At 43.4% G+C, this 25,534-nt stretch overlaps 1 protein-coding gene across 1 annotated transcript in view; it reads left to right on the forward strand.

The window, feature by feature from the left end:
* Positions 1-2,353: 2,353 nt before the first annotated feature.
* Positions 2,354-25,534, forward strand: part of LOC126928819 (cell adhesion molecule 3-like) — a 37,648-nt gene continuing 14,467 nt past the window's right edge. The window contains exons 1-3 of the mRNA XM_050744661.1: positions 2,354-3,062; positions 16,162-16,370; positions 23,875-24,010. Coding sequence (XP_050600618.1) covers positions 3,026-3,062; positions 16,162-16,370; positions 23,875-24,010 — 382 coding nt within the window. The 5' untranslated portion in view covers positions 2,354-3,025. The remainder of the gene's footprint in view (positions 3,063-16,161; positions 16,371-23,874; positions 24,011-25,534) is intronic.

The following is a 25,534-nucleotide window of genomic DNA, read 5'->3' on the forward strand; positions in this document are numbered from 1 at the left end:
TATGATTCATCGTATGATCTCCGCTCCAGAGAAATTTCTATTTAGGGGACGCGTCGAATAGACTTTGAAAGCTTCGGCATAGGTACGAGCGTCAAACGTATCTTGTAAAATAATTTCTCTTCGTTATTTTCTCGTAATTTTCGTGTTGTCAAGCGAGCACTCGTAATTGTGCGGCGATTTAACCGCGTTATAGCCAGTTACGTGGTCGCGCTGATCAAAATCCTCGTGAAAAAGACTCGTCGCTGAAATCCGGATTCTGAAAGACACGAACAACAACAATTCGATAAACGAGCAGAACAACCAGTCGGTTTGCAATTGTTTCGGGTTATACAGATGCTCGTAGTGTCTGCTCGAACATACTCCACAAAGCAGCTGAAAATATCGTTCGTCGCGCGAGCAATTCGAAAGCCATTGTGTATTATTTAATGACTTCGAAAGCCATTGTTGCGGGTCGCGAGGTTCGTCGATTTTCACTGGGCGCAAGAGCTCGCGAAAACTCCATTTACGCGGGATAGAAATAAAAAGGAGGACAAAAAATATATCTAAGCGAGAGTCTCGAGAGATCGAGGTGACCACATTACGCTACTTATGCTAACCAAATCCATCATCCTCTGGAGACGTAGCTATTGAAAAACCGTGCAATCCAACGAAAAGAAGTTAAGTGTGACGAAGCACCGGCGCATACACACACATACGCACACATACATATAGGTATATAAGCGACAGAGTCTTGCATCCGGTGGCAAATTTTCCGACAGATTATTCTGAAAAATTGCCACGGGAGAAAAGCAAGATCATGGAAATCCATCTCCTATATATTTTCTGGCCACATATTAACAGGAAATTGGATGCCTCGAGTAAGGCTGTTTGGATGACGCTTTAGATTCGCCATTTTCCCCGACCTTGTCTATGATCCGTGCATTTTTTCAAACGCACTCTCTCACCGGAGACAGCGACGATTTACGACGGAGAATCGTCTCTTTTCCCGCGAATATTAAAACAGTGCCGCGGTCGAACGATCGAGATACATCGAATCTATTTATATCCGATCGTTCTCGAGAAGACACTCGATTATGCGCGAAATATATCGATACCGAACTTCTTCCCCCTGACTTTCCTGCGCAGCGATTTATCCCAGAGATCGCCGCGAAATTGAAATTTACGATGTATCGGTGTTTCCAACTTCGACGAATTTTTATTGGCGTAAAGTCGTTGACAAACACGCGTAATAAAATCATGTGACGACAACCCCCTCGAAAAAACGAAGTATACGTTTCGAGGATCGAATTTGGACCACGTACGAACGCGTCTGTAATTACGACGATACTCTGCGGGTCACGATTATTATTATCAGGACACCTCCGCGTTGGTATGAATTGAAAAACTTTGATAAATTTTATTTCGAGTATTTAACGCTTGAGATAACGAATCTAGCGAATTAGAAGAACGAACTCGCCGAAGTGCGTTCGACTCTTAGCACGTATCGCGAAATATCGTCGATGTATATCATAAAAGCCGTAAAAACGAATCCAAGTTCAAGAAGCAAGAACGATAGACTTTCGTACTTCCCCAAGGACAACTTCGGCTTGCTTGCCTCGCGAAACCATCGAAATAAACGTGGGAATCGAGCCACGAGGGGTAACATCGGCCAACAGGTGTTACGCAACAAAATTTCATTAAAAAAACAAGGAGCATCGAGCTGCTCGCGAGAGCGAAGCATCTCGGAATAACCCCTGCTTAAATCCATTCTTCGATCTGCAGTCGATTAGAGTCGACTGTATCGAGTACAAGGACTCCGAGTCGCCGGCGGGCACGGGCGAAGGCATCCGTCGGGCATCCGTGCGGACGAAATCTCCAAAACGACGAGCAATCTCGCGAGCTCTTGCTTTTCTTTTGCTCCTCTTAGCCGCCTCCTCTATGAAACAGAGACGACGTGTGTCAGGACGGTACCGGTTGTAAAGGAATTGCCGGTATCGGTGGCCCGGTACCTAGCTCCGCTTCCAGAACAATAGAAGCATGCACAAAGGGCAAGGATGCGTCTCTGTGTGTCGCGAAGAAGGATGCTCCGCTACGAGTTTATCGTTCCGCGTTGCACAAGGGACGCGTCTGCGTTCGCGTCCTCTGCGAACACATACTCGCTGGCTTACGAAGGACGAAGAGGTTGCTGAAACGAAGCAGCCACGAGTTAACACGGTTAGAAGAAGAGGAGGAACGGAGAAGGAGGAACGGTATTGTGGGAAGGGTGGGAGTAGATGATTTTAGAGTAGGGGGTAGGGAGAAGAGAAGAGAAGAGAAGGAAGGGGTTGGCCTATCGGCTCGGGGTTGCTCGGAATCTATCGGTGGGCCAGATTTCACTGACACAGTGTACGGCTTACCGGCACACGCAAACGATATCCTCTCGCTTTGCTATCGCGCGTCCTCCGCGACCATCCTCGCCCCTCGTCGGCTGGTTTGGTGGTGGTGAAAGACGACGGCGACGAGCCAAGAGGAATAGCGGAGAGAGATCGGTTGCGGAGCGCTTGCGCGCGCACTCGCACTCGCGCCGCTCCTCGACGTCGTTTTGCAAGGAAATTGATTCTGCGCGAAACGCCAGGCTACGAGGGAGCATCGTCAGAAGAGCCGGGCTCCGCAGACCGCGCACACACCGCACAGGGGGTTGTTCGCATCGTTCGCCTCGCACCACACCGTCCGATCCGCCACTTGGTCCTTCGTCTAGCCGTCGGGGGCACGACTGTTCGTCGACCGTGCGCGACGTTGCTATTATGTAAGGGGAGGTCGTGGTCGTGGTCGTTGTCGTTGTCGTTCACTTGGGTGCCAACGGGAACATAGCAGAGGACGCGAACACGCACTGGACACGCGAAGGGGAGAGAACACGCGCTGGAAGGGCGACATGCGAAGAGACGCGTCGCGCCGGCCGCGTTACGACCACACACAGACGTGCCACGATCATCGTAACCACCACCGATCCGTGCAGGAGTAGGAACGTGATATTCGCAGGACGGACACTGCAGGAGAGAGAGCATCCATGGAATTGAAAATCCTCTGGTTCGTTCATATCGTGGGTGAGTGGAACGATATCGTTAAATTCGTGTCTATTATTTCTAACACGATCCTGTGATCTTTCCGTGCATTCTTTCGACATTTTCATGGTCGTTGTGCGTGGAAATCCCGTCCGACTGTTCTCCCCTGTTCCTTCTACTTTGTCCGTCGTTCTGCCCCTGCTTGACCCTCGCTCCTCGGCCATCCTTGCGGGCCGTTGCCCCTCGTGTCTCGCGTCCTGTATGGATTAGATTCTCCGTTCCGACGAAGGCCGTTATCCTAAACGCACTGTAAAATAATGTTCACGCGTACAACGGTTTCAAGTTTCGTCGCGTGTTTTTAGATGATCGAACGAGGTTGCAGTTATTTTAGATAGATTTAAGAGGATTCGTGTAGATCGTGGCGTGTGTCGGCACGTCGATGTCTCTCGGTTTCGTCGGTGGTTTTCTCTTTGATAGAGCGAGATTGAAGCAAGCTGGAGGGTGGAAGGAACACGAGCTGCCGGATGAGATCAGAGGCATGAATTTTAAGTATGATTTCATGCACCAGCGGCGGGGTTGTTTGGTGAAAAGCGTGCGGCTCGTTCTTTGAGGGGATTGAAACGCGATTTAATTTCACCAAGCGCCGAGTTTCTTTCCACTACTTACGATGGTTACATTTTCGTTTATTTTTCGCTTAAAGAATTAGGAAACGGCACGCGCGGTTACACGCTGAAACGTGTAAAAGATTTCCGTCGAGCCGGAAGGCGATAAATCAACCAACACCTGTGAATAACGACAGAACGGACGGCTGTTATCGAGTCAAAGAAAGTGTATCGAAATTTTCGTGAAATCATCGCCATCGGATTTCTAACGGATCTGGACGCTTCAATTAAAAATGAACGCATGAAATCAAGCTGTTCGAACGTGAACAGGAGACAGAGAAGAGAGAGAGAGAGAGAGAGAGAGAGAGAGAGAGAGAGAGAGAGAGAGAGAGAGAGAGAGAGAGGAGAGAGAGAGGGAGGGAAGGAGAGAGCGAGAAAGAGAGAGAGAGAGAGAGGAACTCGTTGAATATCGACGCTTCCGTGAAATTTTGTAATTTCACCTCGCTTCACGTGTCGCGACCGTGTGTATCGACCGACTCTTTGTTTAGGGGATGGAAAAAGCACAAAAAAAGGGAAACAAGCGAAAAAAGAGGTAAAAGAGGAGAAACGAAAAAGTGAACATACGCGTGCACACATGTACAGGTACAAAATACGCACAGGGGATATGCAGTAGAGAGGAAAAGGGACAGCAAGGTTGAAATGAGCGAAAAGGAAGGGAAAACTGCGAACGAAAGTCAGATGTCGAGATCGTTTTTCGACGATGGACGAAGGGGCGAAGAGGGTGACTCGTCACCGGGCGGTTAAAATATTTGTCCTCGCAACTATTTATTCGTCGAACGCGAATCGAACAGCTCGATTTGAGAACCAATATCTCATCGACGAACGAACCATATCGATCGATCGGAAAAAAAGTACTCCGTGCAGATTCGTGCAGAGAGATCAAGGAGCAAAAAACAGTAAGAAGTTGCAGAAGGAGGGGAGAGGCGGACAAAGGATGGTGGCTAGGATACGAAAGGAGGAAATGGCAGGAGAAACGAGTGGTACATGGACAGACGTAGACAAAGACATAAACAAAGACCTGGACAAAGTACGAGATACGAAGGAGAATAGGAAGTCGAGAGGATTCTCATCCATCGGAGCATTGAACTCGCGAAAGGGGGGTGGCTCGCGACGACGAGACGCTGCTTGCAAGGGTCACTGCTCTGGGACGGTCGAACGGTCGTTTCGATGATGGAAATTTAGCGAATTTGACGATTAATTGTGTCAATGGATAATTGCGTTAACGCTGCACGAACGAGCGCTGCCGGTTTCAGGCCAGATCACCCCTCTCTTTCTATCGTAATTCATTCGCCGCAACAAATCGCAACCCCCTCCGTTAGTTTGGCCTCCATCATCGAGCCATCCTTCGCGTTCGTTCATCGTCCAGTTATTTCATCGACGATCTATCGAATTCTTCTCTTTTTTTTTTCTTTTTTTACCGCCTGTTTCATCCAGCTGATCTCTCGTCCCTTTCAACTTTTTAAACGCAAACGACGATAAACTCGCCGTTGAAAAATTCGTGTCGAAGAACTGCGGTTTAATCGAACGTGTATATTCGTGCGGTTTTACGAGCTCACGGATAGAAACGCCGGGAGCCAGAACCGCGCACGAAACTCGCGCGTCTCGTTTTGGTTCTCAGCCGCGAGAACACCTCTCTTTCGTCGAATCGCCGACGTGAAATACGATCGCGCGGCGTCGAAACGTCGATTCCATTGTAGCGATTCCATCGACATCGAGCGCTCTTTTCTTCCTCTTTTTTCCCCGTTTCCCGACCGGCTTTTTGTTCCTTACTCGCGCGGCGCCGCTAGATTGTTTTCCTTGCCTCTTTCTGCCTCTTCGCCCTTCGCCACCCGCCTCCCGTGTATTTTCTTCCAGCGTGATCCTTTCTCCGTTTCTACCCCTTTATTCTATTTCCCATTCTCTCTCCTTTTTTAATCATATCTCGCCAAGCCTCCCCCGATACGCGTGCACTTACACGATCGTATGAAAGATGCAAGTCGGTCGGATCGGTTGGAGCGTGTCCCATCTTCGTCACCCAGACTCTCTTCTTTATTTCCTATTCCCGTCCCTCTCCTTTCTCATCCCGTTTCGCTCCCTTAGGAGGGAGCAGGTGCATTCTCTCTCGCGCAGTTCTTTCTTCCTACGCGTTTCTCTCTGTCTGTTGTCCGTCCTCTGTGCTACCCTTGCAGCTACCGTTTCTTTCTTTCTCGTCGTAGCTGTTCTTTTCACTCCCTTGCCAAGCAGCCGCGAGAGGTTAACGAGTCACGACGATTGTCATCTTTCACGCAGCATCGCGCGGCGTCGCGCTGCCAGCTAGACTCCGTTGAATAGCTCAGCCACTCTCGCAGCGTGGATCGTCGTTTCCCACCGCGGCCAAGCAATTCTCCCGACGAACGAGCGACCCGATTTATTCAGACCCATCCGGTCGCCGCTCCTTATTCCGTTCTTACGCAACCAGCGATTCTTGCCGCGCCCAACCCCCCTACTATTTCTTTCGAAAGAGCTATAGACCGCGGCTACGAGAAACCGGAAGAATTCTTCGGGTTCGATTGATGGCTAGGAAGCAGTCTGGGACACGAGTAACTGGCTGGATACGACGAAATATAGCGATACGTGGATCGTAGATTAAAATATCGAGGAATGGCAGCGTTTGATGTTTCGGGTCGCTGGCTCCATTAGTAGTACAACTCGGATTTTTCACTCAACGAGGTCAAGTGTCTTTGCGACGTTTGTTTCGGTTGTTTTTAGCACTGGTTAAACGTTCAATTAAAATTATATTCCGAAATAATTATTTTTAATACGGTCGAAACTGTTCTTCCATGTTCGGAGATCCAGTTTGTTCGACAACCGTTAAAAGGGAATCGCGGTTTAGAAGAGATTGGGAGATACTACGAGATAGAAGAATAGAAACAACCAATTCATCATCTTTTGCATATTATATTACTTAGGACGGAGATTTGGAAGATACGTACGTGTTTTTATATAGGTTTTCGTTTTGACTTTTGTTTACATTTGAGACGCACATTTTCATATTTTGGTACGATAGTTGCTGGTATTAGCGTTGAGAGGCTACATTCCAACTTGGAAGCGTAATTTTTTGGCGACTTTAGGTCGAGGATGTCGTGAATTTTACGTTACTACGGCATGGTGCGTTCGTTCACGAAGATTTCGAAACGCGATTTTCTTCGAAACGAGAGTCTCCTAACGAAATACTTATTTTTCACGTAGAAATCCCACGATAACTGCAGCACCGTGTACAGCGAAACAGACGAAATTTGCTCCGATTGTGGTGGCATCGTCGGCGTTAAGGCACTACGCTGGCGTTGAACGCGATCCTCGCGACACCATCCGCGCGATCTCGCTAATTTGCATCCGTGTTTATCATCCGGAGTGGGAGATAATTGCCTTGGATGCGTTTCATCGTCGAAGGAAACGCGTGTTCCTGCTCGGAAGTCAGCAACACGTTCTCCCTGAACGTTTAATGTCGCGCTCGAATCCGAACAATCGTAAGGATAATAGGTTCTACGATATGGCCAAGTGTCGTAACGCCGCTTGGGTGATCGAAGCTTACATATTCGAACGCTTGCACGAGCCAATTTGTCGAAATTTCCGAAGATATGGCTACGAAGCCTCAATTTGCGTCTCGTGAAATGCAGCTCTGATTCGGTCCCCTGTCCAAAAGCTTGCAACAGTCGCGCGTAGAATTCTGGTTGTCGTTGCATCAATTGGCATGCTGTTACTTGGCACCTCGATCGTGAATCTCGCTAGGTGGAAGTTAGTATGCGCTTCTCGACGTCCCTGACTCAAGTTTCCAACCCTTATCTTCCATGGTTTCCCTCGCTTTCCTCGTCCAGCCACCTGAACGTGTAAACTACGACGCTTGATCGATTTTACGAGCCGAATACGATACATACGCTCCCGTTCACGAATACCGCGACGATGACCGGTAAGTAAGTTGCAGTCGGAAGAAATATATTGAGAGATCTTCTCGCGGCATAATTGGCCCGAGAAGGGAAGTTGGTCATCGAATTTGTAAGCAAGAGTTACGTTGGTACGTTCCCTGAAAGATCGTATCCTGAACCGAATTCAAAGGACTTTATGATTTGCACCATTTGTTAGTTTAAATCGGGCGACACCGTGTAGCGTATGCGATCTTACGTACGTGAAACAGGGTATTTTGGATAAATAAAATGCACACCACCGATACATTAATGATTTTATCAAAACATGTATTCTCGTAAGAACACAATTTGCATAAATATCCGCAGTGCGGTCGTGCAACCATCTTTATTCCACGTTCTAACTTAGAATCTTTTTATTAGAGAGAGAGTACGTACTGTATCTTCCTATATATACCATCTCCTGACCCATGACCGAGGTTTCGAAACTTTATCGTCTATGCTTTATGTCAATTTACTCGTCGATATACCGGAACACGTAAACCATGACGTTTCTCAGTCTTTTACGGTCTCACGGAGGATACTATAGGTGCTGTTAAAAAATGTAGAATGCCACATAAAATTCCTGTGTCACTGTGTCAATTTCTCGGTCTTTTCATTCGCAACCTTGCTATAACGAAAAAGTATTCTGTATCCGATCTATGATCTCTTCGACTACTTATTTTCCGTCGTTTCTATTAACTTTTACAACTGTGTCGTCTATGCTTGTTCGTCGAGATGACGTCTGACTGATTTTATGATTCCCTCGAAACTACTATACTTTAGCTTTAGTTCCATCTCTTATTGAAAAATTTACAACGCCGCGCAGAACCACGATCGTCCATGTCGTTGCTCGATTCTTCGATTTACAGTCTTTTTCTCTTTTAGATGTTACCGTGTTTCGACGACTAAGACTGTATCTCGTGATCGGTAATTTTCTTTTTAAATTACACACTCCGATCTACGAATTTTTATTATTAGCGTCAAAACTTCTAAGGTGTAAGGTATAACGAGACGAGTTTTAGCGGGTTAGATAGCTCAACCGAATAATTGATCATTGTAAAACTAAGAAGCAGCGTAAATTGAAAATTTTTAACAATATCACGGGCTACATCCTTGGCTTGTTTCCATCAGCGCTCTTTCTCTCTCTCTTTTTCCGAGTTTCCTCGCATTCATTTAGTTTGCAGACCTCTTTCAACCTAACCTTTTCCTTCTACAAATTTCGTTCACTATTCAATCAACCATCTAAACTTTTCACTCCTCTCGTCCAACCAATCACCACTTTCTTTTAACGAAAGTTATATATCGTCCAACAGAGTTCAAACACGAGAATCTAGTTGATATATCCGTGTAGTACCGAAATAAAAACTTCGATATTCAACGATATATCCAATAGAAGAATTATTGTAAAATAATTTCGCCGTACATTGTAAAATAATAGTAATAATTCGTGCTGCGTAAAGGATAACTCGTAACATTGACATCGCGTGTCACTGTTACACCATTTGTACTGTTCCTCTTTCAATTACGATATATACCTATATCTCAGTGCATCGTTATCGTTATTTATCTTGTTTCTAGAAAAATATGCGTTTTTGCAGTTCTCGCTAAGCTCTACAAACGATAAAACGAGAAGCAGAGAAAACTGCTTTTTTCATTCCTCTTAACGTGACAAATTGACGCAAGGGATGACAGCCAACTCTGTTACGGTCCTCGAATTTTTATATCCTCGTGCTGTTTGAACGAATGAAAGAGACTTTTAATATCCCACGGAAAACATTGTTACAAAAGTGAAACAAAAAGACGTTGCCGGAACTGGAGAAACTTTTCAACGGCAGGAAAACACGATCGGATCGAAAACGATGCAAATCGGTAAAGTGTTTTCGCGCCATTAAGTTGGCCGGAGCATTGAGAAATTCGTAGAACCATTCGCCATAAGAAACGCGACTCGACTTACAAAGTTAAATCCATCAGATTTCAAACTTCTTATATAATCGGTTTATTCGCCATGAGAACCAATTTTCATAGCTCGCGATCGCGAGGAAGATTGTTCGCCGAGTCTTTTGATAACGTTATGAGTTATCGAAACCATTTCTATCCCCGATGATTTTCACTGAACGAACGAGCTTTCACGGGCCCAAGATTTAATCGTCGCCGCCTCGTAATGAATTCGCCAGGGTTTTCTTAAACGACCGGCACACCCGCCGCCAATTACATCGCCGATTAAATTACGACCGCCTGGCAGAAGGTGGGTCGGTGTCGCGAATGAAATTCCGACGAACCGACTGCTCTCGAAATCTTGATACTCTCGTATATTTCATGCTCTTTCATCTGCTCGCTATATGGGCGGCTTACATTTTCATGATTTTCAGAGATACTCTATAACGAAGGTTTTGTTTAGTAGGATGAGAAGCTTAAGTAAAGTCTACTTCAGTTACATTATTGGAAAATTAATTTATAGGTTTAAACGAGACGAGTCCGAGTTTCGTCGAGTTTCGCGCGAGCTCTAGGCATTTCTCGTCCGATTGATAGAAAATTTGGTTCGTTGATAAAGCAATGGCGAATGTTAATTAAAAGAAACGAAAGAACGTGAAGCCGAAATTCTTCTATTCGATTTATCTTTTCGAGTATTCTAGAACTTTTTAAACATGTTTTCGTAAGCCGAAAACGATAAAAGAGGATCAGGTGCGAATATAAATTACCCGGTTTATACCAAACGCACCTATATTTTTTACACGATTCTTGAAATTCTTTCATCGTATCATGCAACTTGAGAATGTACGCTGTTTTTATATATCCGAGGTATCAGCGATAATTTTAAGTACCGTAGCATTTTAACGACATTTTTACTTTCCCCTCTGGAAGTAACAGTCTTAGGAAGACTAATTGAATATCGTGCGTTTAAAGTTCATAAAAAATACATTTCGGTATATAAAAACTGGCAAGACGAAGAGTGAATTTAATTATAGGTACCTGCCTTTAATTCTTAAAAACTGAGAGTCGATCTTTTATGCGCGGACAAATTCATTCTCAACAAAGGATATGTTTTCACAAAGCTACATACAGCGAACATTTCCATATTATTCTTTTAAATCTACCTTATTACATAATATAATGATATACCATACTATTATACGCGATCCATCTTCGAGATCTTTAGCACATCGTCAAAGTTGTCTAACACGAACCTTACGTCACACACTTCGACGATATCCTCCATTATCCTCACAATATTAGCCGTGTCCTCGAACCTGCATTTAGCGATACGTCCTTCCATTTTCTACCTACTGTTAAACTTCCATTTTCATCGAAAACTACGTTTTCGCGGATCTATAAATAGTTTCCAGACTTTTCCCAAATTTATTTTACGTGCTAAACGATAGTAAAGTCCTCGACATCATTCTACTTCAAAGTTCTTGCTACGCTGTCTCAAAGTCACTTAACACGAACTACATCTAACGTCAAACTCTTCAACATCCCCTGTTATCGTCCTAGTATAATTTATTCCCGCTAATAAACAATTTCCCAATTACCTCGCCGGCAACACGTCCTTCCATAAACCTGCACCTTCGCTAAAAAATTCGTTCCCGTAAGCGTAGTAATTATTTCCAGTCGTTCGCGTCATCCTTGTAAAATCGTCTATCCATTTACTCGAAAATCCACGATACAATCCTAACGCGAGTCGTATCTTACATCAAACACTCCGACAATACTCGCATTATCCCTCGATATTACTCATTTCCCGAAGCATGTGATCCCTTAATTACTTCCAACAACACGTGCTTCCCCCGTTCGTGCCGAAACTTCCGCCTCGAAATCCGTGTGCCATCCCTCGCCCCATGGACCCTGCGAAAACATCCACGCGCCCTGACGAGGCAGCAACAGCTCCGTTTCAAACGTTCATCGAGGATCTTCTTTAAACAATCCTAGTCAAGCAATCTTGTCGACGATTAAATTACCGGGGCCGGGCAAAGGTGAGCTACCGGGGCCAAGTCGCAAATGAAATTCCGGCGAACGGAATCCGGCAGAAATCTTAACGATCCTCCGCTATCTTCTCGGGACAGAGTGGCAGGGCGACTGGGAAAGCGTGGCTCGAGGGAGCCGGTGCAATTTAAATCTGGCCAACCTCGCGACGCCAAACCCCATCGCGCGGAGGATGGGACAACGGGACGCTTAAAATGCCTCTGTGTCCGATTAAATCTTAACAACCTAATTTCCCGAGTCCCGCGCGTTCACCTCCGTTCGATGTTCCGCTGCTCTTCGATCTCTCCGCCATCCCGCCAACCTTCCGGTTCCCAACGTTTTTCATTCTAACTTCTATTCTTCCTTTTACCTCTGCCTCTATCTCTATCCATCTTTTCGTTCGTTGGATCGCTGCTTTTCTTTTGATTTTCTCTGAATCGAGACTTGAATTGGAACGAACGAGTCTCGGGTAGGGAGTTCGTGGTTGTTGTACTCGATTCGCTAGGTCGAAGATCGTCTCCTTTGAGAGCTCCAATTGCCCGATTGTGGACACCTGTGTGTTGCATTCGATTCGGTTAATGGAAAGACCTTCTTTTCGTGTTTCCACTTGCATGCGATTCCCAGATCTGTTGTCGCAAAGTCGTTAGGAAGATCGACCAATTGTTGGAGAAATGTTTACAAGCCACGTGTGTTATGATATAATATATTATTAAATAGGTTTCGAGGTTCGATATGTAATCGATTCGCGCAGATTCAGTTTTGTATACTCTGTATTTCACCATCATGTACAGCCATTCGAACACACCGGATACTCTCTGATAATTAACACGTAGCGAACAAAAGAGCGTCGTTAGAAGTCGTACTAACTTTGCACGTAGGAACTAGCGATCATACCAACCTAGCATTTTCCTCGACAAAAGATTCCCAATAGTATTAGATGCTTTGCGAGTTGCGATTTACTGCGATTTTATTTTATTTTACTCTATCATACTTTCTTTTATATAGATTTATATTATTGAGATATATATAATTTTATGTGCTAGACTAGATCGGATAGCGATAGTGACACACGTATGTGAATACGAGTGTGCGAAGTATACGTATGCGCGGCGTCTCGAAAAACAGATGAATGTAACTGTTCCGTTGGTAGTGTGATATGGAAAATGGCGAGACAAAGAAAGTGCTACAACTATTTTAATATGAATTCTAAGCGTAACCTCGATGTTCCTGTACTTTTATTTCGCCAATTAAGATCCACAATTCTCAACATATATATGTAGGAATGTTATATCACTAGTTTGCAAGTAACAGTACGATTAATACAATATTGTTCGCACTCGCACGAAATCGAATATAATACCCCGTTTCGCGTGTTCGTTACTCGCTACTTCTACGACGCAACAACACAACGATCTTCACACGACGAAGATAAATTCAACTCTGACTCTCTCAACTCTCGTTACAACGTTTTCCATGCTCACTTTTTCCCTTAACATACCTTGGTAACGCCCACAACGCTCCTTGACAACGTTAACATATCTTGACAACGCTAATAAACAATTACCCCTCGCGCCACGTTCTTCCTTGATGTCACGCTGTCCCACATATACATGTGTGGTAGAAAGAAAGAGGGAGAGAGAGAAGGAGAGAATTTTTACTTTGCTAGATACAATTTATCGGAAAATTTGATACGAGTAAGTAAAATCCTGTGTACCGAGCATTAAGACGCGTATAAATTCGCAAACATCATCTGGAAACGATCTATTATACATACGTACAATACGTTGTTGGGGAATATTCAGCGCGAACCGTTATATCGCGTGTCGCCCTGCTATAATATATTATGTATCCTTAGACAATGTCCGTAAATATACATACGTGCACCCTTTCTACAGCGATATAAATAAAGCAAGTATAAGTCGTCCGTTATAGAACGGTAAGAAATTTAGAATAGTTATCGATAATGTAACAGACGCGTTATAAGATTGTATTCGATATCGATTTACGTTGTGCAATTGCAGCGGGAAGTTGCAATCCGACTTAAATGCTTAAGCAATCAAGACGAGTCTTCGGTTCTCGAAACTTCAATATCAGATGTCTTCGTAAATAATGCATATTCATCCAAATGCATGGATACGGGTTTGCTCTAGATTTGCCCGCACTAGATTCTACGTGCTAGACAAAATTTAGTTGAAATCGATGGTCTTCGCTACTGTAACGTTTCCTTGCGACGGGATTTAGTTAACTGGTTTCTTGCACTCGCGTTGTTAAATTACGCTGGGCCAACTTGCCAAACTAATTCTCGCCGATGTGAACATTTTCAGCGTACAGGGTACGCTCGAATAACACGTACGAACGGACATAAGCTACTATCCGACGAAGAAATAAGAAAACCACTAGTGGAATAAAATTGCTTTACACGATGCCTAGCTTTCGAGAAAATTGAGCTACGAAATTTGTCAAGTACGCTTGAACTCGGTTAATTACTGGTATGTATGGTAGGTACGAGTAAACAATCGGCGGAATTCCGCGAGTGAAGATAAGCAAAATACGTGCAACGAAATTTTATGCATAGCTCGTACATGTTACTCGGTCGCACTCTGTATGTAACTGGGTAGCTCCCAGAAAACTACCTCGAGTGAACGTTAAACGCGCGTAGTATATTTATAAAAATGCTCTACGGTTAGCGTTCGAATAGTTTGGCGAATCGCAGTATCTTTTTTAATTTTATTCGATTTCGATATCGTTTTACCGTCGTATTTTACCTATGCAGCATCGCAATTGTATTATACTAAATCGTTGCTCGTATTTACGATAATAATTAAACGGAGATTTCAGATTAAGCAAACAAACTGTAACGAATTACAACTTTTACGTCTCGCGAGCAAACAAAATTTTGGTAATATAAGGGATAAAGCGGAGGTCAAAATTTTGATTTCACGTTATAATACGATTATAGGATTTTCAATATAAACAGCGATACGTTAAATAATTACGAATATCATTATACACGATAACGCGCAAGTGGAATTAATTAGCGAGAAAAAACACACGCTTACGTAGTCGTACGATAATTCGTTGTTTTCCCAAGCTTAAAATATCCGCGGAAGATTGCGCCTAACTAGCCCGTAGGATATTAAATTCTGTTGACCGTAATCAGCGAAATTCATTTCGCTCGGTTCATGCGGTATTTGTCTGTTGTGCTTTAAACTGCATTCAAAGTGGTGAATCTGTTCCGGACAGGTCGATCGAAGTGCCTCAAACCCTTTCACGATTTCCACTGATGACAAACATCGATCTTCCTTCGGTGTTGCACGCGAAACGCTGTTCTTGCTCCTCTATGATCCTCTATAAACCTCGATTATCGTTATGTCAGCCTTTATTGCTCCGTTTACGAAACCATCTTTAGAAAAACAATAATCGACGACAGTACATTACAGTACGATATCTCTTCTCTTCTCGAGAAATTTTACGATAAATATTTTCGGAGACTTTTGCAAAATTTCTCATTATTCGGAGGACTAATTCTAAGAATCGTTTCAAAATTTTTTAACCGATTCTACGATTATCGCAAAAGGTATCTTTCGTCCAGGACAGAACGGTATATGACGAATCAATCCTCGCCCCTGTTTCTTTTTTATTTATTTATTCCTCCGATCACATTTGTCAAGAAATCAGCTTGGAAATGATGATCAAGGGCGGAATATTCTATTACGTAATTACGTATTTCTTCGAGACTGCTATACTCCAGAGAATTTATTATTTCATTTATATCGGCTATATTAAAAAATTTATCCGGAAAGATCGAGGCGAAATGGCGAGTGTGTAGAGTGTCCAATAAGGTCAACTACAAAATTCACCATTTCCAAGCAGCGTTCGAAAATCCAAGCACGTTGAGAAACACACTGGACGAACGAGTTGACGTGCATTTTTCTAAGTAAAATATTCACGCGGGAATTTTTATTATTCAGCGGGATCGCGGCGGAAGTCGCAATTATTTCCGGTGAAACGCGGCTGTCTCGAAGACCGCGGAGCCAAGTGCATCTGCAAAATTACAAACACACGACCCATGCTCACGAAAAACTTCAACATTTTCAGTCGTGTAACTCAATGAAACCTACAATTCGCCGGTGTACGCAGCGTAATATACCAGCATGAAACCGAGCTTACAATTCGGTTTAGCTTTTCCTTCGACCAAAAAGGCGACGAAAAAAGGAAACCCGCAGGCTCCTCGACTGCATGCTGAAACAAAACTCAACGATAAAACCTCTGGAATAGTCCGAGCAGGAGCTACCTGTCGTTAAACGCATCGCCGCGGTTCCTACGACCACCACCTTCTTCTCCTTCTACTCCTTCGTCCCTGCTCTCTTTCTTTTTTCTTGCCTTCTCTTTCCACCGAGAAAGTTCGAGAATACTATTCCAACTTGAACCCAGGTCTCGAGCTCGTTAATTCTCGCTCAAGAGGGTCGACACCTTCCAGGATCGATGTTGTTGGTGCGAGAAGGAAACGGAACGCACCAACGCTTTGTACGCCGTGCACGTACAATATCAAATACAAAACGGCAGCTATGTTGTATACGTGCGAACCGTATGTTGCAGGAATTTGCTCCGGTTTGCGAGAGGTGCGCATCCAGATACCGACGGCCGTGAAGAAAGGTGACTCGGCGATACTCAACTGCTGGTATGACACCGAGGGGGATCTTTTATACGCCGTCAAGTGGTACAAAGGGGGTCAAGAGTTTTATCGCTATGCCCCGAACGAGATCCCGGTCGTCAAGACTTTCCCCATCGGCAACCTGACGGTGAAGGTGAGCATCGCGTTCCGTCTATGCATTTTCTTTCGCACACTCGACCTCGTAGCCTGCGAGCCTATGCAGAGTCTGGAGGGTCGTCGATGCTCGATAGAGAGCGTCAGATATCGCAATGACGCCAGATCGTTATACAGGGTACCCCAAAAATGAAAACACCACGCGGTTTTCAGAGTAACGACGAATATCGTATTTCGTCTATTACTCGTCTTCTTTTTCTCGTATGCTCGACCTCGTGGCTCGCCAGCTTACGCAAAGTCTACACAAAGTCCGTCGACGTTGAACAGAGAGCGTGCGAGGTATCCGAACGAAATCAGATTATTACACGGCATGTCTCAGAAATGAAATCACGACGTAGTTTGCTAGAGTAACAGCGAGCATCGTGTTCCATTTGTATTTCGCCATCCTCGTGGCATTTCGACCTCGTGGCACGACGACTAAAAGGGAGTCGATGCTTTAATGGAGAGTATGAGAAGGTGAACGACGATATCGGAACAACAAAGAGCGTTATACAGAATGTCGGAGAAATGATATGGCGATCGAGTTTGTCGACTAGTAATTCGGTCTTTGGCGTAGTACGCTGCAATTTTTCGCGTAGCGGATAATGAAAAATTGGTAGATTTCGATCGCCAATATATTCATTTTTATGGTAAAGTATCGGTTACAGAGGATTCGGTGAATGAACATGGATATTTGAGATTCAGTGTGGCACGTGGAGATTTGTAAGTGGTGCACGTGGCCAGAATGTATATATGTTGCACGCGTGAGACATTTAAAAATGCAGCATGATTGAGAATCGAGAGTATGACGTACGAGTCGAGAATCGGAAATTGTGTTCGCAGTTGTTTTAGTTATTTTACTAATAAATAACAGTAGTAAATATCCTCTTCGTTGATTATATCCTCCTTAATTTCTCGAATGCTTGATTCTCTCATACTCTGTATTCCTCTTAAGAATACTTCAATGATTACTGAACATAAATAGTAATCAACTGTTATTTCAAACAGAACAAACAACGCGTCTCTCTCTCTTTCTGTAAAAATTGGGAACCTGCAATTAATCGCGTTTCTTATAAAAAATAACGTTTCATTTTCCAATATTCGTAATATAGCAAAATAATTCAAAATGATTTTTTTTTTTAGAATCAATAAAGTCGCTAATGTTATACAGATATCGCATCAACGTGGACGCGTTAGATTAATATTTTAATACGTAGATAACGTTGTTACTCCCATGCTGCGCTCTAAATACACGTTAACTTTGATCCCACCGCCTCACACCCCGAACCAAGAAAAAAATAATAAAGAGTAAAGCAAGGTAAAAGGCAGCTAGCTAGGGTTGAAGGGGACTGGTTATTAAGAAATTTATCGCAATGAAGGAACGTTAGATGGAACAATAACCGATCGTTGTAAAAGACGATAGAAAGATACGATCGTCCTCTCTTCGACGAAACTTCGTTTCTTTAATGAGCGGAGGGAGGCAACGCCGTCAATTTCGTTGAAGAATTATTCCAATGTTCGTTTTTACGAGCGTGTCTCGGAATGAGCAAAAGGGTTCCTGGAGAATCGAAGTATTATCGCGAAGACTTTGCGATCATGGCCAAAGATACCGTAAACACGGCTCGTTTTCTCGTGGATAACAAGGGTGCGTGACTGGTTAAAGGCCAAGCAGTGAAATAATGCGTAAAGGTTGCGCGAAGGCGACGTTACGAGCGAAATTTTGTAAACTTCTGTAAAAGTACCGTTGAACTAGAAAAACGGATGCTTTATAATAAACTTGCTACATAAAGCGTTCGTCTGATCTACGATCTAAAAGAAATCGTAGTTTATCATAGTTTTATGTTTCGTTGAATCTCAAGAAGGTTGCGCAAATGTCAAAAAATTCGAATCACGCGCGAGAAAGGAAATCTTCGCCTTTAAAGTCAATGCATAAAATAATACGTTGCCTTTCATTTTGATTTCTTCGGCAAACGCGAATTTCATAGTTTCTCGTTGCTGGTTACAAACTGTACAGATAAACGTCGAAAGTGACTTTTTTTAATCCCGGGAGAAATATTCTGTTAACGTATTCGTTAATTTTTAGAAGTGGCAAGTAGAAGGATATTAGAACGATAGAATTGCTTTGGTCAAATGGTACGAGAAAATGGGAAATTCTATTCATTGGTCGGTGCTGATGCTGATGAAACTTGGGCTGGTAGACGGCAGGATTAAAGAACATTTCATAGACGTTCGATGGCTTGGAATATTCGGGCGATAAAGGGGGTGTTTTATGCGATAACGCGTAAAACAGCGACGAGCTGGAACCCCTTACGAGAGGGACGGCGGCTTAATGGCAACCAGTGGTCTCATAATCGTCCGACCCGAATTTTAATCCCGTCAGGGTATATTTTTTCCCCCCTCCACCATTTCGTCGCTGCTCTTCTCCTTTTCTTCGAAACCAGCATCCGCTAGCGAAAGACTGATTAGATCTCCACTCTTCCATGAAACGGTGGAAAATTCGTTTTCGAACGTAAAACTAATCACGGGGAGCACAAATTTCCGTCTTTTTCTTTTCTTTTTTCTTTTTTTTTTTTTTTTTTTAGAGAGGGGGACCGTACTTTCGAAAAACGTTGGAGATTAAAAATTCTCTTTCACCAATTTCATACTTCAAAAGTGTATCTTTTATGAACTTTAATACAGTGAGTTCTAATTAGTCTTCGAAGAGTCGAAGAAGAAGTTCGAAAGAAAAAGTCTCTTTCGACTGAATTTATAGGGGAGATCGGTCGATAAAAGAGCGTTGTTCAAGGCGTTCGTCATCGACGTATCTTTACTACAATTAGTTTATTTACGATAAATGGATTAAACAGATGTTGGTCAAACAGGAAACGATGGTTGTTTAACGTGAACTAATCACGGCGACGTATTAGAATTAAGACAGTTAGATAGTTAATTCGCAACTTAATCGACGGCACTATCAACACTCTTTCGACATAGCGATTCGCACTCTCTGACTTCTTAACTGACACTCACCGTTGATTCGTTTTCGTCCTTTAGCAACTCCTTGTCTTTTGTCTTAGCCTCGTGTCTTTTGTTTTAGCCCCATCGCGCACATGTTCCGCGACCGCTTGTTTATAATTCGCCCGACACCCTGCCAGGCCCATCGGGAAATGGTACGATGAGAATAAAGTACCTGTACAAGATTCGCGATACTAGGTGCGATTCCTTGCGCGGAAACAGAGATTTGAAAGGAAGACTGGAATTGTAGAATAAAACTTTTTCGTGCCAAGCTTTGTTTTCCATTTGTATAGATGGAACAGAAGCACGTTTGTAAATACGAACGTGTGTAGGAGTATATTTGTCCATGGTGAAAAAGTCGCTTCGCGATAAACGTACGCATGCTCGAAAAAGATTTCCAAGTGTTTGTTTTCGAAAATAAAGCCTTGCATGAAAAAGGTGCATCGCGAAATTTAAATTTCGCTGGAAGTAAAAAGTCTCCTCTTCTTCGCTCGTTCCGCGTACATTTTCTACTTTACAATTATACCAGCACCGTAATAAAAATTAATGTCAAAAGTTAAGGGAAAAACGTGGAAAAATCTGAATTCTATCATTCTGGCGAATTTAACGAATTTAATAGTGAAATATACCGCGATAACTTAATCACGATTCCATCCAAGTAGAAGTAAAAATGAATTTTCATAAGCCCAAAAATAAAAATCGAGTTCCTGTCATTTTATCAGATTTGTCGGATTTGGCAGCTCTAATAATAAGTATCGAACGAATTACAAGATGTTTGTATAAATAGCGCGAAACGTAGATGTCTAACGTTTCGCGATTCTCCATTTGCCTAGTCCGAACGAACATTTTTCGTGGTTTTCTCGCCACGGCGAATTAACATCGGAATTCCCTCGTTTCTTGACAGAAGTAGAATACCAAGCGGTAAGCGCAATTCCCACTGAGAGAGCAGCAAAGTTAATTTAATTTGTAGCGTTAATTTTCGTAGCCATCGTTTTCCGCCAAACGCGGAAATGAATATTTGACGATCGAGTATATTCGCGAAAGCTGCAACAAAAAGATGAAACACCTTTCGTACAAGCGTACATTACACTTCTTTAAAGTTAAATACACGAAAAAAAAAAAAGAAAAAAGGAGAAAAAAGAGGAAGATCGCACGAACTAACCACCGACGAGTTGGCGTTCGTCCATTTGAAGATCGAATCAACCCTTATGAAATCTATCTATTTTCGCGAGTAGATAAAAATCGATGTAATTTTTTAAAATTGAAATAAAACCATCGGGCAAATTCAATCTTCCAACCTGTCAGTCTTTCACAAACAAGGGGGGTTGCTCTCGCCATTTCGAAACGGAAAAACGAATATTACTTCCCCTCAGTACCGTTTCAAACTTCCGAACAAACTATACGCCAGCTTACAACGGTTCCACTAACTGAACAAATACATTTTAATCCTCTGCAGCGTGCCGTGTAACGTAGAAGCTACACTCTCGCGTGTCTGTATTTTTTAAAAATCTTTTATTTACTTTAGCACCGCGCTGCTATATTTTATTACGACACCTCCGCGTGCCAAGCTGGCCGTTAAGTGATATCCATGAGCAATATCGTGTTTACATATGCGCGTCATTTTGAAAATGATGTACGAAAACTGCAGTTCGCTTATTTTTTAGGCGAATAGTATATTATGCGTTGCTTTTATTTATTTATTTATGTTTTTTTTTTTAGGACGATGCGTCGCCTTTCTGGCAAACTTTTCATTTTTTCAACATTTCTTCAAACGAAGGTTGTTAAGATTCTAGCGATTGATCGATTCGAGTTTCTCCATTGTATTAATCCTCGACCATCCTTTCTATCAATTCGATAACGTTACGTTTAATGAAAATAGGACAGCCCTCCACGCTACTTTGTTATTTGTCAACAAAGCGAAAGAATGTTATTTCATTAATTTCTTTTTTTTTTTTTTATTCGTAACGAAAGAATTTGCGCAATTTTTACCATTTTATTCCACCGATCCTTTTACCAGGCCGACATCGAGGGCAATTTATTTACCAAAGAACACATTAGATTAAAAACATACTCTCCGTGGTATTTCGTTATAAAATATCCTCTGGAAACGTCTCTAGTAGCTCGCTCTGTTCCATGCACTCCATGATGTAACAACTCGATCTTGGAAAAACGACCATCTAAATTATCAACCCCGGTTGTCCCAGGCCGAAATACAAAGAAAGACGGTAATTGATTAAAGCGTGTTTTGCGAGCAGGCAAAAATTTCCTATTACCAAGGTATACCATAGTCATCGGCCCTGTGGACTCCTTTCGAAAGCCGCAACGAATAGGTGCAGCGAAAATGTCGCCACGCCATAAACATGCGGCTAGTCGGCGTCGGATTTTTTATCAGCTCCAGTAAATCCGAGGGAAACCGCGTTCGCCGATCCCGTCGCCATTTACCTTCCTGCGAATTCCCGCCGCGGGGACAAGCCTACGCGCGAATAAATCGCGAGGTGTCGCGAAATTTCGCGTAACCAGCCGTCGGAGCGCCGTTACGGAGCCGTAATGTTGCTCGTAAACTGCGCGAAAGCCAACGTGCGGTCGGCGATGGTGACATCGAGTGGCCCTCGCAATCGATATCGCAAGGAGGCGTTTGTACGGTTCGCTGAGCTCGACTCGTCTTCCTCGTCGTAGAAATGCTCTCGTGGCTCGATTCTGCGACGAAACAATGCGACGAGCTGACCATCACCCTTTGTCTTCCGGTCGATTGATCGATGCTCGCGCGGTCATTCTTCGATGTTCGTTTTTTTCCCTTCTTTGTCTCTCTCTCTCTCTCTCTCTCTCTCTCTCTCTCTCTCTCTCTGTCTCTCTCTTTTTTTTGTTGTGTCGAGTTTTTTCCATGCCGTGGCACAGGTTGCTCGTGCATGGACAGGTAGAGTCATAAATCCTCGATTGTCAGAGCCGATTCATAGGCATCGAAGATGCAGGATTGGTTGTGACAAAAGACTAGTCACAGAGTAGGAACTTGAAACTTTTCCTCGTGCGCTGTTGGATGACGGATGGAGCGGTGACGTAGCATCGTGGTGCGGATTAATCATTCGACAGCGTAATCGAACGACGAAGAATCGCGAAATAATTATTTCTTCGACGCGAAGATGTCGTGGATTTTTGATGAAAAATTTTCCAGCGGAAGAAAGATGCGCTCTTTCAACTTTTTCCAGGGAATAGATATCAATATTTAAATATAAGTATTCAGAGGTGTGCGTGACAGATTGCCCGAGATTCACTCGTACTACGTTCGTTGCGCAGTTTATCGCTCTTGAATGGTCGCGTAGTTTCGAATCAAGCGATAAAACAAAAGATCGAACGATAGCGATGGAACGGCGATGATTCCTTCGTTGATATCAATCGAACGTAAAATTGGCACCGGTGTTTTCCTAAAAGGAGAAATAGATCAAAGAAAGCAGAGTTGTTCTGGAATATTCCGGTAAATGGCGGTGGACAATAGGCTTCGTAAATGACAATGGAAACAAAAGACATTTGTCGTCATTGTTCGGCTCTGTTGCGCACCTGCATCATCCGACTTGTCCAAACGTGACAAATCCGAATGAATAGAAATCAAACGCTGACATATTTCGACCTTCGGAATGAACATGTCCGACGGACATTCGTTTAACGTTAACTTTGTACAACCGATTCGAAACGATGTTTAATACATCTGCCGACGTTGTATATTTTTCATTTATCTTCGAGTCCTAGCTGTGTGCAACGTACGCACGGATTAATTATTCGTCCGTGTCTTTTGTTTTCAACTTCTAATGGAACTGAAATTGCACTAAACAAATGCAGTAATTACAGTACTATGCGAAAACCTTAAACCACTTACAGAACGGAAATGTTTTGTTTTTATGAATGAGTGCGAGGATTGTTTTAACACTACGACTGGCACAGGGGGTAAAACGAACAATTTGTACTTTGTTGGGGAAATTTTACGAATATAATGTAACTGCTTTACGAATATGGTAAAACCGCTTTTATACGAAAAATATTCAATTCCTAAGCTAAAAAAAAAAAAAAAAAAAAATCTTCCTTCTATCGGAATTAGCCCCTTTCAACTCGAACAAGAATATATCTCCACGTTCTTCGCGCTATTTATACCTTTATTCCCCGTTGCAGAAAGAAACAGAGTCGCGATAACTAGAAGAGTCTCTAGTCTGGCTTGGACGAGAATATGTCTATGTATTTCAAAAGAAATAAAATCGAGATAACGACAACGATCTCTAATCTACAAAAAAGAAACAATTCCCCCATCCGCGAGAAAGCCTGAAAGATCTCGCGATACACCCGATGCATCTCGAGACTATGAACCTTCTCTTCCTCCTGCGTCGTACATCGACGAGCTCTAAGAAAAAGAAAACCTCTGAAAAGAGCTTCGAGTAGAAAAGCGAACGGCGACTGCTCGCGAGGGTTAAGCGAAAGAAACGACCGTCGCGATACACGACTGACTACGACTATCCTGTCTGTTGCAGAAAAGCGAAAGCAACTCGACCCGGGTTGCCCTGACGAACCTGGAACTGGACGCAGCGGGCGTCTACAGTTGCGAAGTGTCCGCGGATGCTCCTTCGTTCCAGACGGCCTGCGTCCAAGGCACCATGAACATAGTCGGTAAGAGAACGTGTTTATTAACCCTCCGGTCAAAGACTCGAGCCGCTTTACTTTACGAGCCGCCATAAGCGGTACATAGAACCGAAAGGTTCGGTCGTGTGTACATATGTACACGTACACGTGTACATAGCCGAAGCTGTGTTGGCTTGCGAGCGCACTTTCGAACTGCGAATTAATGCCAGCCACCGGCTCGGTGGACTTAAAGGCTTACGCGAATCGCTGTGGACCGAGCCGAAGATAATACTGCGGGTACACGCGGCGGAATGAACGGGAATTAGGTGTCTTAGGCGCCCAGGGAACGAAGCCACCCCGGGGTTACGTTTTCCTACTCTTCTTTTTCAACCCTCTGCCCCTCGCTTCGCCCCATTTTCAAACTTGCTGCGCGATTCGCCACTGTCAGAGCGAGTTTACGCCGTCGCTCGTAAATACGAGGAACCTGTACGAAACCATACATCGGCACTAAAATCGTGTACGCCTTGTTTGTATCTTGTAACGAATTTTTATGCAAATTCGTACGTTTTTCAGAGTGTAATTAAAAATATAGAAGCCCGGTAGAAAATTGTTTTGCACACGGAGTATAATAGAAAACATTATCATACAGTTCACTTTGGATATTTTACGCGTTGTCTTCGTATTATGCGCATTCTCTTCAATTTTGCATTCTCGGATCCTTTTGCCACGATACTGTATAAAAATCGCCGGTTCACATTTACAAACTAATTGAGAAAAACAGGTCATTCGACGGTTCGATCTTTCGCCATACCGAGATCTACTTAAAGTTGCGCGAGACCCATAGAATCTGCAGCGATTCGCTCTTTTTAATCAACTCTTTGGTTAATGCGGTCGAACGAACGCCTAAAGTCTTCGTACAGGTTTCAAATCGGATATTAATCGTTAGAAACTGTAACAAGTTGCCAACCATTCCTCCGATTAACTTCGTTCTTTGTAAATGCCTCGAGATTAGTAAGTCGACGTTTCGCTCGCTTCACTTTTCGTCTCTTCTTGTTCCTTCTTTGGTAATTTTGTTTTTTTTTCCGAGGATATAGCAAGAGAATTTCGGTACGAGAGCGGAGAACGTTTGCCAACACTTGGCAGCTCGTCGAGCGACAAATTGGAGAGCTCAGAGTAACGAAGTTTCAATCGCGAAAGGGTTGAACAGGTTCCTCCTGTGTATCGCGAGTGTTGCGGAATGTAAATTTAAGGAGCGTTCCTTCGCTTTCGTTTGACGATACGTTTCCGTATCGAGGCAAAAGGACGGTTTCGGTTATCGTCTCGTGCCTCTGTCGAGTTGCTGCAAACGGAAACTTGTTAAACGATGTAATTAGGAGAGTAACAAGGGGAATATGTTTAATTTGTTTCGAACAAATATTAAACTACTCGATCGCAGTTTAACCCTCCGGTTCTCGTAACTGAGATTATTATATAATACGGGGAATTTTCATCATTTTTTATCCATACTGTCGCGATATAAGTTAAAGGCTAGTTTAAAAAAATTTGTTTCGAAACGCTTACAAGCTTCCAACT

The sequence above is a fragment of the Bombus affinis genome, chromosome 2 (assembly GCF_024516045.1).
Source record: "Bombus affinis isolate iyBomAffi1 chromosome 2, iyBomAffi1.2, whole genome shotgun sequence".
Lineage (NCBI taxonomy): Eukaryota > Metazoa > Arthropoda > Insecta > Hymenoptera > Apidae > Bombus > Bombus affinis.